Source organism: Aulonocara stuartgranti (assembly GCF_965226115.1).
Source record: "Aulonocara stuartgranti genome assembly, chromosome: 20".
In the NCBI taxonomy this organism is placed as follows: Eukaryota; Metazoa; Chordata; class Actinopteri; order Cichliformes; family Cichlidae; genus Aulonocara; species Aulonocara stuartgranti.
The window spans coordinates 37,351,031-37,365,583 of record NC_138956.1 but is presented as its reverse complement, the minus strand read 5'-3'; the positions used below and the strand labels follow the sequence as shown (position 1 = coordinate 37,365,583).

General features: G+C 44.1%; 2 protein-coding genes across 2 annotated transcripts in view; both read left to right on the top strand.

Moving 5' to 3' along the window:
* Positions 1-14,553, top strand: part of LOC309697849 (L-rhamnose-binding lectin SML-like) — an 88,669-nt gene that overhangs the window by 33,392 nt on the left and 40,724 nt on the right. The gene's annotated exons all lie outside the window — the stretch shown is intronic.
* Positions 1-14,553, top strand: part of LOC309697845 (uncharacterized protein) — an 80,410-nt gene that overhangs the window by 49,966 nt on the left and 15,891 nt on the right. Inside the window, exons 10-12 of the mRNA XM_082520038.1 lie at positions 2,325-2,410; positions 2,801-2,935; positions 3,226-3,337. Coding sequence (XP_082376164.1) covers positions 2,325-2,410; positions 2,801-2,935; positions 3,226-3,337 — 333 coding nt within the window. The remainder of the gene's footprint in view (positions 1-2,324; positions 2,411-2,800; positions 2,936-3,225; positions 3,338-14,553) is intronic.

Sequence of the window (14,553 nt, the reverse complement as noted above, 5' to 3'; positions counted from 1 at the left end):
ATCAGGATGTTCTACATTTAATGACGCACATCGATGGATTGGTGCAGGCGTATCTCAATAAGTTCTGCTCAAATAACTGGATTATGGATTCCTCATAACCAGGTGTGTTATGAGGAATGTTGTCACAGTTTATTTATAATGTGTTGTTATAAGCTGATTAAAAAACAGAGCCATCCAGTTACTATGTTACAGCGCCACTGTCAGGGTTCCTGGGCCGCTGACCCAGCGTTTTCAGTTTGGTCTTCTGTCAGTGTTTAGTTTTCATGTTGGTTTCCTGTTTTATTGTGTTAGCCTTTTGTCTGTGTGTACTTTGTTCATTTCTACTTCCCAGTTTCTCATTAGTTAGTTCAGCTGTGTTCTTACCGGTTTCTAATCATCCTCATCATCCAGTCGGTTTCCCTGAGTTCCTGGTATTGTTCTCACCTATTCTGCGTGTGGGCTTCCGTGCTGGCTCTTTAACTGGCCAGCATGTCGTGGAGTGGGTGGGAGGTGTCGTCCAACATCGTCCTTCTCTTGGACAACATCCACGTCTCAGACACCACCTTAAGGGAGTCCGGCTCCATCCCCACAACATTACTGGCCTTGCAGATCAGTTTATTTAGTCTGTTAGCATCTGTGAACCTCAACCTGTTGTCCCAGCATGCAAGAGCATAGAGGACAGGACTGGCCACAACAGACTGATAGAAAATCCTGAGCACTGTCCAAAACACGCTAAAAGACGCAGAAAATACAGATATCTCTGGCCTTACTGTAGAGTACCCAGTCTAGTTTATTTAATGTGTACTCTGAGGTATTTATAGTCCTTCACCGTGTCCACGTTGACCCCCTGGTTTGAAACACAGGTCGCAGCTTTCCTGGTCCTCCTAAAGTCCACAATCAGGGCTTTTGTCACACTGAGCTGCAGATGATTCTGCTCGCACCATGTGACAGAGGAGTCGACCACAGCCTGGTACTCCATCTCATCACTCTCACTGATGCATCCAACCGCTGCAGAGTCATCAGCAACCTTCTGAAGATGGAGGTCTCTGTGCAGTGGCTGAAGTCTGTGGCGTAGAAAGTGAAGAGGGGAGAGCATGGTCCCTTGTGTTGCCTCTGTGTTCCTGATCACATTGTCAGACACAAAGTGTTGAAGACGCACATATTGTGGTCTTCCTGTCAGGTAATCAACAATCCAGGACACCGCAGAGGCATCTACCTGCATCACTATCAGTTTATCACCCAGGAGGGTCGGCCTGATGGTGTTGAATGCACTGGATAGTCAAAAAACACGACCCTCCCAGTGCTCACCGGTTGGTCCAGGTGGGCGTAGACACGACTGAGCGTGTTTGGTACAGGAAAGAGGGATGACGTCTTCCACAGCACTGGTGCACAGGCCTCGAGGACACCGGGACTCGCCCTGTCTGGTCTTTCAGGCTTTTTTAGTGGAGTCGTTCATTTGTCTCTGAACCTGGTCCTAGGTAAAAGTTACAGGTGGAGCAGGAGTGTCAGGACTTTCACAGTATGCTCAGGTGCAATGAGGAGAAAGAGGGAGAGAGAGTGGTGTGGCTTTGGACTGTAGGCTGACTACAGTTAAGTCAGTCGGGGGGTGAGCGTTAGCTGCAGTGTCAAATCTGTAGAAGAACAAATTCAACCTGTTGGCCCTCAGCTCTGCTTTTGAATGGCGTGAGTCCAGTGACGCTTTTCAGGACTTTTCAAGCTCCTTAGACTACCGTGACCTGGGTGACTGAGAACCTACAAAGACATATCTTCATGCCACTCCAGAGCTTTCTCATGTTGTTCTGCTGGAGTTCCCACTCCAGCTTTCTCCTGCAACTGTCCATAGCCTCTCTGATCGTGCCCTTCAATAAAAACGAAACCCTTTCCACCTCCTCTCTGTGGCCCTCTTTTTATCGTTGAGGAGAGCTGTGATGTTCTTTCACCCACGGCTTGTTATCCGAATAACAATGTATAGTCCGAGCTGAGATAATGGAGTCTGAGCAGATGGTTATGTAATCACTGATACACTCAGTGTCCTGTGGGGCTCACAACGTATCTGCCTGTTGCCTCATAACAAGTTCTCTCTCAGCTGGTAAAACAGACGACATACTGTGTGAAAGTTGGAAGTATAGCATTCAAAGTGATGTAGTGGAAGTCATCCAAGGTGGCTATGAAGGCATAGAGTGCTGAGTCTGTAACCAGGTATCGCAGAAGGAATAATGTCAAATGAACCTCATCAGCTTAAATTCAAATAGACTCAGTAGTGGAACACGGCTAGGTATTTTCTTTGTCTTTTGAGGAATTATTAATCTGATTATCGACCTTCTACCTTTACAATCATTTTGAAGATGCTTCCTGCCCATCTGGTTGGACTTGGTTTGGAGGTCGCTGTTTCATCTTTGATAGCAGTCAGAAGAACTGGACTGATGCTGAGGTACATCAGAAATAACAGCAGCTGTATGTGTACATGTTATATGTGGGACATATAAAAAGCTTCCTGCTGTGAGAATCATTCAGTGAAAGAAGACTTGCTTTATATTCATATTCACACACAGTTGGAAGTGCATGAGTAAATACACAGGACTTCTGTTCTTAGCTGATTATTGCTGCGGCGTCACAGCCCTGCACTAACAGCTTCATGCTGATACATGCAGTGCAGTAATGTTCATGCAGCGATGTTCAGAATTCAGAGCAAACATTCCCTCCTCGTGTCTCTTCTATTCATCAGCTCTCTCTTTGCTGCCTTCATCAAACTCACTTTATCTTTGATTTTAAATGCATTCTCACACTTTTCATCTTCTGTGCACCTCATCTTCCTCCTCAGAGTTCCTGTCAGACACTCGGTGGAAATCTGGCCTCATTCCACAGCACAGCTGAGCACACCTTCATCAGAGAGCTCACTCGCACAGCAGCAGGGTCGTATACACCAGCTTGGGTTGGAGGCAACGACAGAGAGAATGTAAGTGTTTCACAGATAAAGAGGATGAGCTGCAGCTGTTTCTGATATTTCATATGTTTCTCTTCATATTCATCAGTTTGATTCAAAGGTCAACATGTGACAGACTGATTAATCAGGACTTTGTTCCTGGAGACAGATGTTGCTGTTGACTTGACTTTTCTTTTCATTTTTTACCTGCACAAACAAAATGAACCTTCGTTGTGTTCGAGTGGTGTAAGAGGTCTCATGTCTGCACTCTCAGCATAGATGCATCAAAGTACATCAGAACAAACTGAACTTTATTCTTCCAGGAAACTGTGTGGAAGTGGAGTGATGGTTCCCAGTTTGACTTCACAAACTGGGCCAGTGGAGAACCTGACAACTCTGGAGGAGGTCAAGATTGTATGGAGATAAACCGTGGAGGTACAAACTGAAAGTGGGCCTGTTGATGAAATGTGTTTGGTTTTTATATTGACTGAAGTCATGTGATCTTAGGTCTTTATAAGAACTGTGTTTGTTCTTTTTACATTAGAGAAGAAGAAAACATTTACAGCACAGACCTCTGATTTTATTTCTTTGTTTTGATTCTTTACAGGAGGAGATTTTGTCAACGACTCAGGATGTAACTCACAGAGAGGGTTTGTTTGTGTCAGAGGTCCATAACTGCTCCTTCGTGTCCTGACACGTCTGACATGATGATGTCACAGCCTCACTGCTGATGTCACTTCCAGCAGGATGTCAAGCCTCGATGACATCATTGCTGGATTCTGTTGATCAATATGATTTCCTATCACAATAAACATGAATAAATAGATATCCTGAGCAGCAATCAGTCTCACCTGTTTTCCTAATTTCATTCTCACTTTGTGTAATATACTGAAAATAATTTAGTAAAGCCACACACACAGGTTTGTGTAAGTGACACAATATAGAATATAATTTAGAAAATTCAAACAGTCTAGCTGGTTTCACTTCCTAGCTGTAAAAGCACGCTTCTGCAAAAGCATGCAGTTTCCTGTCAGCACTTTTTTTGGCACAGAGTGTACTCAGAGTTAGGCCTTTCTCATATGAAGCAATATAATCAGCATATAAACATTTAAGATAATAAATTTAAACCTCAACACCTCCCAGCCCATTGTTTATTCAGTGGGCTGGTTTCACTCATTATGCAAATGTATGTTTATAAGAATGGGGAAACCTGCAGTCAGCTGAGACTGAAGAAGTCACTTGGATGCAGTGGCGGTCCTAGCCTGTTTGGTGCCCTGGGCGAACACCCCCTCTGGTGCCTCCCCACCCCGTCCCCTGTACTCTCTACCCCACCCCACACCCACACATAAAATATATTAAGGATTGTACATTAACATATTTTACTGTAAAAACTGTTATTTTAACAAATAAACAACTGACAATGGCTAATTAACCTCTGGGGTCGACGGACGCGCCGGTGCATCAAAATCACATGACCAATTTAAGACAACACAGCTACAAGATGCAGCGACTCAGAGTCTCCATTTCAACTTGGGTCGAAACTGCGGTCTTCAAACTATACGCCAGTTTTTGAATTGTGTCGATGGGCCACGTAAAACCAGAGTTATGCTAAAAAATACACACAATGTTTTTTTCTGAACAAAACAGTGGTGTTTACAGCGGGAACAACAGTAAAAATGACGTTTTCTACGGACAGCGCTAGCAAACACTCTCCGCTTGCGAGTGAAAATGTCACGACTGGGGCTGCAGCCGTGTGAAGTTCGGAGAAGGAGGACTTTGCAGCACTTACTTGAGAAGCAGGGAGGTTTATTAGAGAAGACAGAACACAAAGTGGGGATGGCAAAACAGAACTGAGGATAACCTAAACTGGGAAAACTAAACTATAGAATGGCAAACCTGAAACACGAGAGGAGAACTGCAGGGAGAGCACATAGTGGAGACACAGAGAGGTTCACGGAGCAACGCAGAAACACAGGGTGACACAGAGGATGAACACAGACGACGCGACGAGGAACAGAGGCAGACACACACTATAAATACACAGAGACACACTGGGAAATCACACACAGGTGGGAGACACAGCTGGGCCTGATTAACCTGACGAGACAGGGGAACACTAACACCAGGGACCAACAGGGGGAGCACAAACCCAGGAACCCAGCATCCAAAACCCCAAAACACAAAACAGCCCATAAATAATAATAATAATAATAACATCAATAAATACACTAAACACAAAATCACTGAGTAAGGACTCAGGACCATGACAGAAAAAAGAAAAAGAAATAACACCCCTTCCCTATTTGTGCTAGATTTTAACATGTCAGCCAATCAAAAAAATGATATGGCAACATGTGTCACTTGTTGTTTAGGCAGAAGGGGAAGTTTTTAGGAGTGACACCCGCAACGGAAAGCGGGCGAGCGAAAAAGAGAGAGAGCAAGTTTTCATATGTGAGACATTAGTGACGTTTAGCGTGTTTGAAGGCTGTAGTTAGTGTGTTGTGTAGTTATTGTTTTGTATTGTGTGTCAGTGAGACTGCTGAAATTCATATTTGCCCCAAAAAAGCCATAAAAGGCAGATTCCAGTGTAAACGCTGTTCCCACATGGAAAACTGGACTGATGCACCTCCTGCTGTCAGACCTGCAGGGTTTAGGCCTGTGCTGTTATCTTCTGTCTTATACTGAACACAAACTATTTTTTTGGACTGGCACAAATAATTTGTGTGCCTTCTTATTTGATGCAGCACAGCTGATTGTTCTGTAAATAGATTTAAATGGTTATATAAAAAAACGCCTGAGGACATGGCTGCATTTTTAAATGGTAAATGGCCTGTATTTATATAGCGCTTTACTAGTCCCTAAGGACCCCAAAGCGCTCTACATATCCAGTCATCCACCCATTCACACATTTTTAGGTAAATAGTACCATATAACTTTGTTGTTTGCAAAATTTGTGCATATCTTTAGAAGTGTACAATTTCTATTTGCATTTCAAGTTATGAAAATGATTTGTTAAACATGTTTGTGGGTTTTACAGTAAAAAATACAACCTTTTTCTACTCGGATTTTGAATTTTTTTGTCTGAATTTAGATCAATTGTGTATATATAATAATATAATATAATATAATATAATATAGTATGCCAAAATGAAAAAATAACTCAAATGTCAGATATTTGAGGTTGTGCTGAAAATAATGATACCAAACAAGGCAAGAAAAACATATTTTAAAGGTGAAATATAGAGGTAAAATCAAAAGTAGTCAAAAACAGCCAATTATACCCTGGACTCCAGAGGGTGAATATTGTGCTGAACACAGTCCAAAAGATTCAGTAAGCTACATCAGTTTCTACGGTTTACTATCATAGCCAAGTGGCTAACAAACAAAGTTTAGTCTGTTACTGTTACTATTTTTAGAATTTCTTCTTGGACCAACTGTAACCCACATAATTTCCTTAGGGATTAATAAAGTATTCTGATTCTGATTGTTCCAGGATAACCTGCCATTATCCAATCACACATCTGCTTACCTGTATCTTTTGCTCGTTTCCCCTCCTCTTTTTTTCTTGTTTTTCTAAACTGAAGACCTGATGGCTTTAAACTTGTCTTGTCCACCTTCCATTGGTTTTAATTTTGCACCCATCCCCCAACCCGAGGATCACCACAACATAACCTAACCCAGGATTCAAATCAGGAATACATAATGGGCTTGGATTTAAAACATTATGAATGAAATGTGCTCTATTTGGAAGCAGCTGACCCCTCCCCTTTTGACAGGTTGTGTGTGAGACTTTAAATCATCAAAATGTAAATTTTAAATTGTTATTGATCCCTTTACCCCGAGTCCTAAAGTGTATATTTATTTTCTTACTCTTCTTATATTTATTGTTTGTTTACTTGCACTACTGTAACTGGTCGTCTCATCTCTCTATAAACTGGACTGAATGTAGCGGAGATGACAATAGTGTTTACTTTGACTTCACCACAGCAGCGAGCAGGCGCACCGAGGGCTCTCGCGCTCACTTTATAGAATTAAAAAAAAACATTGGTGCAAATCATAACTCTGTATCATAACATCTGGTGGTTTTGTGATTGTTGGTTTGTTTTTATTTTGTTTTATTTTGCAAGTTGGTTATTAGCTGCTGCTCCAGCCAGAGAATCCCCCGTCGCCCCACCCTCTCCTCCCTGTGCCGCAAGCAGCAGGCGCACCTCGCAAACGGAGGGCGCCCTTACACCCAGCAAATGGGCGGCAGAAAACCGACCGGTGCCTATGCCAACTTCAAAATGCGCTGGCTGATGTTGGGGCAGCATGAGTACGAGCAACTTCTTTTTGGAGATGCCCGTGATACCACCCTCACCGCGATGCCGCCCTGGGCAACCGCCCATGTCGCCACTATCAAAAACCGCTACTGCTTGGATGAGTGACAAAGCGACCCACTGAAAACGCTACGTCCAGATGAACAGAATCAACATTTGGGGATCAAGGACGTCATTCCTGTTGGTCTGGACAGACATCAGTTTGCACACATGTGGAACCGTTCAACAGAGGATGTGGTCGCATTAGCCCTGCATTAAGCCCTGACCCACCCTGAACACAACTCTCATTTTAGGATGCTATTTGTTGACTTAAGCTTGGCTTTCATCATGGTGAGCCCAGTTCAGCTGGCTGTAAAGCTTCGTAACCTGGGTTTGTCGACACAGTTGTGCCACTGGATCAGAGACTTTCTCTTCAACAGGCTTTAGGTGGTGAGAATGGGGAGCTGGACATCTTCCACACGGATCCTGAACATGGCCACGCCACAGGGCTGTGTGCTCAACTTGGCTCTTATGCTCTTATGTGATCAGTGAGATGCTGGGGTATAAGTTGAACAGCCACAAGGAGCAATACCCTCAATGGAGAAGGAGAAAGGTGCAACAAAGAAGGTACCTAAGAAGTATAGCAAGCTGTCCATACCTGAGGCCTTGGAAACTGCCAAGCAAAGACTCACAGCCTTGGCTAGATGCTTGAGGAGGTACACCAGAGAGATAGAATGCAGGAGAATAAACGAGCGGTTCTCCACAGAACCAGCCAAGGTGTACTCTCAGTGGCAGGTGAACAATATGAGAACAGCACCACTGAGGCTGGAGACAGAGCAATACTGGAAGAGCATATGGGAGAAGGATGCAACCCATAACGGCAATGCTCACTGGCTAGAGGATCTGAGGGCTGACCACAGCGACCTCCCTGAACAGGGTCCAGTAACCATCACAGTGGCAGATATCCAAGAAAGGGTCTCCAGTATGAAGAGTTGGACAGCACCAGGGCCCGACATGGTTCACGCCTACTGGCTGAAGAAGCTGACTGCACTCCACGAGTGCCTGGCAGCACAAATGAACCAGCTGCTAGTTAACGAGAGACACCCGGAATGGCTAATCGAAGGTCGGACGGTCCTGATCCCCAAGGACCCCAAGAAGGGACCGGTCCCCTTCAACTACCGACCAATAACCTGCCTCAGTACTACATGGAAGCTCCTGTCAGGCATCATATCGGCTAAGATGAACAGGCACATGGGTCAATACATGAGCGGGACACAGAAAGGAATTGGCAAGAATACCAGAGGCGCAAAACACCAGCTACTGGTAGACAGAACAATCAGCCGAGACTGCAAGACCAGACTGACCAACCTGTGCACTGCCTGGATTGATTACAAGAAGGCCTATGACTCAATGCCCCACAGCTGGATACTGGAATGCCTAGAATTGTACAACATCAAGGGGACCCTAAGAGCCTTCATCAGGAACTCAATGGGGATGTGGCGTACAACACTAGAGGCCAACTCCAAGCCCATAGCACAAGTCACCATCAAGTGCGGGATCTACCAAGGAGATGCTCTGTCCCCACTGCTGTTCTGCATAGGCCTGAACCCCCTCAGTGAGATCATTAACAAGACTGGCTACGGATACCGACTACGGAACGGAGCAGTTGTCAGCCACCTCCTGTACATGGATGACATCAAGCTGTATGCCAAGAGTGAACGAGACATCGATTCACTGATCCACACTACCAGGCTATACAGCAATGACATTGGAATGTCGTTCGGACTGGAGAAGTGTAGTCGGATGGTATCAAAGAGAGGGAAGGTAGTCAGAACTGAGGGGATTGAACTACCAGAAGGCAACATTGCAGACATAGAGGACAGTTACAAGTACTTGGGGATCCCGCAGGCAAATGGGAACCATGAAGAGGCCGCTAGAAAAGCTGCAACCACCAAGTACCTGCAGAGGGTCAGGCAAGTCCTGAGGAGTCAGCTGAATGGTAAGAACAAGATCCGGGCCATCAACACGTACGCCCTGCCCGTGATCAGGTACCCTGCTGGGGTAATAGGCTGGCCAAAGGAGGAGATAGAAGCCACTGACATAAAGACAAGAAAGCTCCTTACCATGCATGGAGGGTTTCACCCCAAGTCCAGCACCCTGAGGCTGTACGCTAAGCGGAAGGAAGGGGGCCGGGGACTGGTGAGTGTCAGCACCACAGTCCAGGATGAGACAAGGAACATCCAAGAATACATTGGGAAGATGGCCCCAACTGACCGAGTGCTCAGTGAATACCTCAGGCAGCAGAAACCCAAGAAAGAGGAGGGAGACGAGGAACCATCATGGAAGGACAGGCCCCTGCACGGTATGTACCACCGGCAGATAGAGGAGGTGGCTGATATCCAGAAATCCTACCAGTGGCTGGACAAAGCTGGACTGAAAGCCAGCACAGAGGCACTAATCATGGCAGCACAAGAACAAGCTCTGAGCACAAGATCCATAGAGGCTGGGGTCTATCACACCAGGCAAGACCCCAGGTGCAGGCTGTGTAAAGATGCCCCAGAGACAATCCAGCACATAACAGCAGGGTGCAAGATGCTAGCAGGCAAGGCATACATGGAACGCCATAACCAAGTGGCCGGCATAGTGTACAGGAACATCTGTGCCGAGTATAACCTGGAAGTCCCGAGGTCAAAATGGGAGATGCCCCCAAGAGTGGTGGAGAATGACCGAGCTAAGATCCTGTGGGACTTCCAGATACAGACGGACAAAATGGTGGTGGCTAACCAACCGGACATAGTGGTGGTAGACAAACAGAAGAAGACGGCCGTAGTGATCGATGTAGCGGTTCCGAATGACAGCAATATCAGGAAGAAGGAACTCGAGAAGCTGGAGAAATACCAAGGGCTCAGAGAAGAGCTCGAGAGGATGTGGAGGGTGAAGGTAACGGTGGTCCCCGTGGTAATCGGAGCACTAGGTGTGGTGACTCCCAAGCTAGGCGAGTGGCTCCAGCAGATCCCGGGAACAACATCGGAGATCTCTGTCCAGAAGAGCGCAGTCCTGGGAACAGCTAAGATACTGCGCAGGACCCTCAAGCTCCCAGGCCTCTGGTAGAGGACCCGAGCTTGAAGGATCAACCGCCCGCAGGGGCGTGCTGGGTGTTTTTATATATATATATAATGTTCTTCCTCTACACCCCCCCCCCCCCCCATTTTTGCACATGTCGAGGAGCGTGTCAGGCTACATTTCACTGTGTGTTATACTTGTATAACTATGCATGTGACAAATAAAGAACCTTGAACCCTTGAACCTTGAACCTTTAGATGAACTGCTGGACTTCTTCACTGTGTCATCTAGGGTGAACCATCTAGGGTGAGGGGGAGACTACCCTCTTCCTGACCAAGGATGTACCTTTTGTGCTTTCATGTTATATGACCCTTTGATCAGCAGGAACACACACACACACACACACACACACACACACACACACACACACACACACACACACACACACACACACACGCACCCACTGAAGTATAAATAAAGACCGGGGCAGTTTCTCAGTGCGAGTCTCAGTCTGGAGGCCGCCCTTGCTAGCAAGAAGTTCTGTGTGTTTCTCTTCTCTGAGTCTTTACTGAAGAAGTGTTTAGAGTATATTTCTTAACATAACCCATAAAAATACATTTCACAATCGTATAAAACAAAATAACAGGATAACAGAAGTATCACCGGCTAAACATTTCCCTCTAGTGGACAAATTAATGGTAGCGCATTACATTTTCACTTGCTTGTGCTTTACAGACAAATTGTCATGGTCCGGAGTCTGCGACTCCGTGTTTATGTTTAGTTTATTAGTATTCTGTGGTTTTGGTTGCCTTGGGTGTTTGTACTCTTCTGTTTCATGGTTCATGTTCCTATGTTCTGTGTCCCCCAGTCTGTGTTAAGTTGGTGGGTTATGTCATTGCGTGTATGTGTTTCCTGTTTTATTGTGAAGGTCTGCGTCTTATGTGAGTGTTTTCAGTTTGCCTCCCTAGTCTCGTCAAAAAAACAAACAAAAAAAACAAAACACCTGGGTCACCTGTATGAAGAAAAAAAACAGAAGAGAAAGCAAACAACAAAGAGCAACATAATAAAAAAAAACAGCACCATCACAATAAACTAGCTAGCAGTAGATATCAGTAGATACTAAATAATAAACGATATTGTGCAGCACGCAAGATCGACAGCGCACAATGTGCTTTGAGGCAGCAGCCAAGAAAGCTGTAGTCCGCGTCTGTGAATACCCGTGTGTACACCTGTGTGCACACCTGTGTGGATCAGCATGCTTGCATTCCAAAGGTTTCTCCATGTAACGATCTGCTAGGGAGTGTGGGGAGCCACAGCCCCGTCCTCCAGGGCATGAAGCAGGTATGGAGGAGATCAAAACTCCAGACATCCAGAGGCCCCCAGAACACAAGAGACCAAGGAAGACCAACAGAGGGGCAGCCGCGCCACTGTCCCAGAAAGAGCTGAGGAGAGTCCCAGATGAGGGCTCACTCAGCAGCCGCGGAGCAGAAGCCAGGGGGAGTTGCAGTGACGCGCCCGTGAGCTCCGCCGGCAGCCAGCCGTGCCTGAGTGACCGAGCCCCAGGCCGAGAGTGAGCCGGTGTGTACCTGGACGCCCATCCCCGGACACAAAGAGAGTGGTCACCTCTAACGGCCTCAGTGTTCATCGCCTGTGTCGCTGTGGTCAGATGGAAAATAGAGTCCAAGAATTCACTGTGTTGAGTTCAAACTATGTGTCAGGGTTCCTGGGTCTTTGAACCAGTCTTTTTAGTTTATTCATGTTCTCTCTTTAGTTTCCACATGTTCACATTTCCAGTTGTACTATTTTAGTCCTTTGCTGGTGCATTATGTTCTAGTTCTACTTCCAGTGTGTCATCAGTTAGATTAAGCTCAGCTGTGTACTCACACAAAAAAAGCTGGAGTTGAAATTGTATTTTCCTAATAAAAAATAAAATAAAATAAAGAAATCTGAAAAAAACGCTCCAAAAATGTGGGTCTGTGTAAAAAAACTTCAAAACAGTTAATGCATTTCAGAAGAAAACCTTATATTAAAGCTGAAATTTGCACTTTAAAAACATTTTTATTTGATGTCAAAACCACTGTGGTGGTGTACAGAGGTACAATCCTCATTATTTATGGATCTGCAGCATCTGAGTCTGAAACTGAAGCCTGAAACCTGGATTATTGCATGTTGTGTTGAGTTGTTCCTTTTCTCTCATACTGTGTCTGTATAACAGTGGGTGGAATGATCATTGTGAGGTCAGCTGAGTACAGATGTGGAGGTGGAGTAACCTGGTCTCACAGTGATGCTGTGAACAACGTGAGGAACAGGTGAGCACTGTGGGATGGTAGAAGTGAGCCTTTGATTCAAAAGAAGAAACAAACTAAAACCTGTTGAACAGCTTTACTCAAACTAACAGGAAGTAAATGATTACCTGAAAGTAACTTGTTTCATATCTTTGAGCTGAAAACCAGCTGTTTCTGTCTCCCTGCAGCTGTGATGGAAAAACCGAGTGTGACATAAAGTCAAACATTACTTATGATCCTGGAGTCTGCAAATACCTGGAGACCACCTACGCCTGCTTCCCACGTAACGACTCTGTTAAACCTGTGATTAGAAATGACTGATGAACCCAATCTGTACATGAATGATTATGACCTTCCTTACAAGACGAACTGCCAACTCTTTGAGCCACGACAATACAATATATGCATACGTCAAATCAAAACCACAATGACTTTTAACACAGTTTGAAAACAACATTGTCTCCGACTCCACGGCAGGTGCTTCCTGTCAATCTTCTGACCCTCGCTTCTCGTCTGGAACATCAGGCCCACATTGTGCAAGAAACTGTTCTTTTTTGCAGAGACAATTTTTGCAGTTGCAAGAAAACATGATTAACCTCTCACCTATAAATGAGTCTATCTACCGTGTGTGTGTGTGTGTGTGTGTGTGTGTGTGTGTGTGTGTGTGTGTGTGTGTGTGTGTGTGTGTGTGTGTCGGCATGAAATGCACTCAGTTTCACCTCTCACCTCACCCACTAACGCTCACAGTCAAACAGAGGCCACCCTCAAATGTGTTAGCAGTTTACTAAAACTATATATATATAATAGATGGAATAAATGCTGTAAATGAATGCCACTACTTCAAAGCTTAATGAAAAGACATAAATGAATGAAAGATAACAATGAATCATCTGGAATAAAAGGTTAATATGATAACCGTAAACATTTTAAGGCCATCTTAAAGCTTTCTGTTACATTGTTAAAGCAATGATTATACCGCAGATTATATAATGACAAAAGGCATTTTATTCCCTTTTACCCTTTACACTTGTCAGGGTAAGTAGCTAGTAGTAGTAGTAGTATCTTTTTGGGTCTGTACATTCAGATATTTTTGAAGTGAATAAAAATGATAATCTTTCATAATTTTTAAAAGATTACATTTTCTGTGTGAAAAGATTGATCATCATCATTTTGTTTCCAGATCCTAAAAGATTGAAATCACATTTATGAAAAAGATCTTGAAAATATATCAGCATCATTTTTTACATCAGGTTATCATGTCAGATAATAAAAATGAAAATTGTACATAAAAATTAATAAATAAAGTTATTAAAGCTTAGAGTTCAACCTCTTTTTCCTGCACGGAGCATCACTGTTGATTGTTTTCACTTATGTCTGTGTTTTATTCACTGATGTTTCCTGAACATCGACAGAATGTGGAGAATTCACAGCTGTGAGTTTATGTCCAGAACATCTTTACGTTGTGTTTACCAACTGAAGATTAGATAAGTCCAAGCTACCGCTTTATACCACAAGATGGTGCAGTAAATCAGTGTAACAGTTCTTGAACAACCATCTGAAGTTAAGAGATGAACACATGTGAATAGACCTTTTAAAATGCCGACCCCTGGTGGTTATCATTACTGTCTGCAATAAAAGTACATTTAAAGTTTACAAAGTCCTTTGAAAAAGCACTTAGAAGTAAAATTCAAACGGAAAGTCAAAAGAACAGATAAAATTATAATGTGGAGACAAAGCTAAAACAAAAAACTTAGATGCAATACAGAAATTGACAAAACAAAGACTAACAAAATAAAACAGAAGGGAAAAGGTCACAAATTGATATTCTTACATTTCAGTGGAAGTTTGGTATAGTCAAGATTGAAGGGAAGATCGAATTGGATCCTACTCTGAAATAGAATCAGAAGACTTTATTAATCCCAGAAGAAACGACGTGGTCACAGTTGGTCCAAGACAGTAAGCACAGTAGCAAACAAGTTAAATTACCAAATTAAATCATATTGTGGCT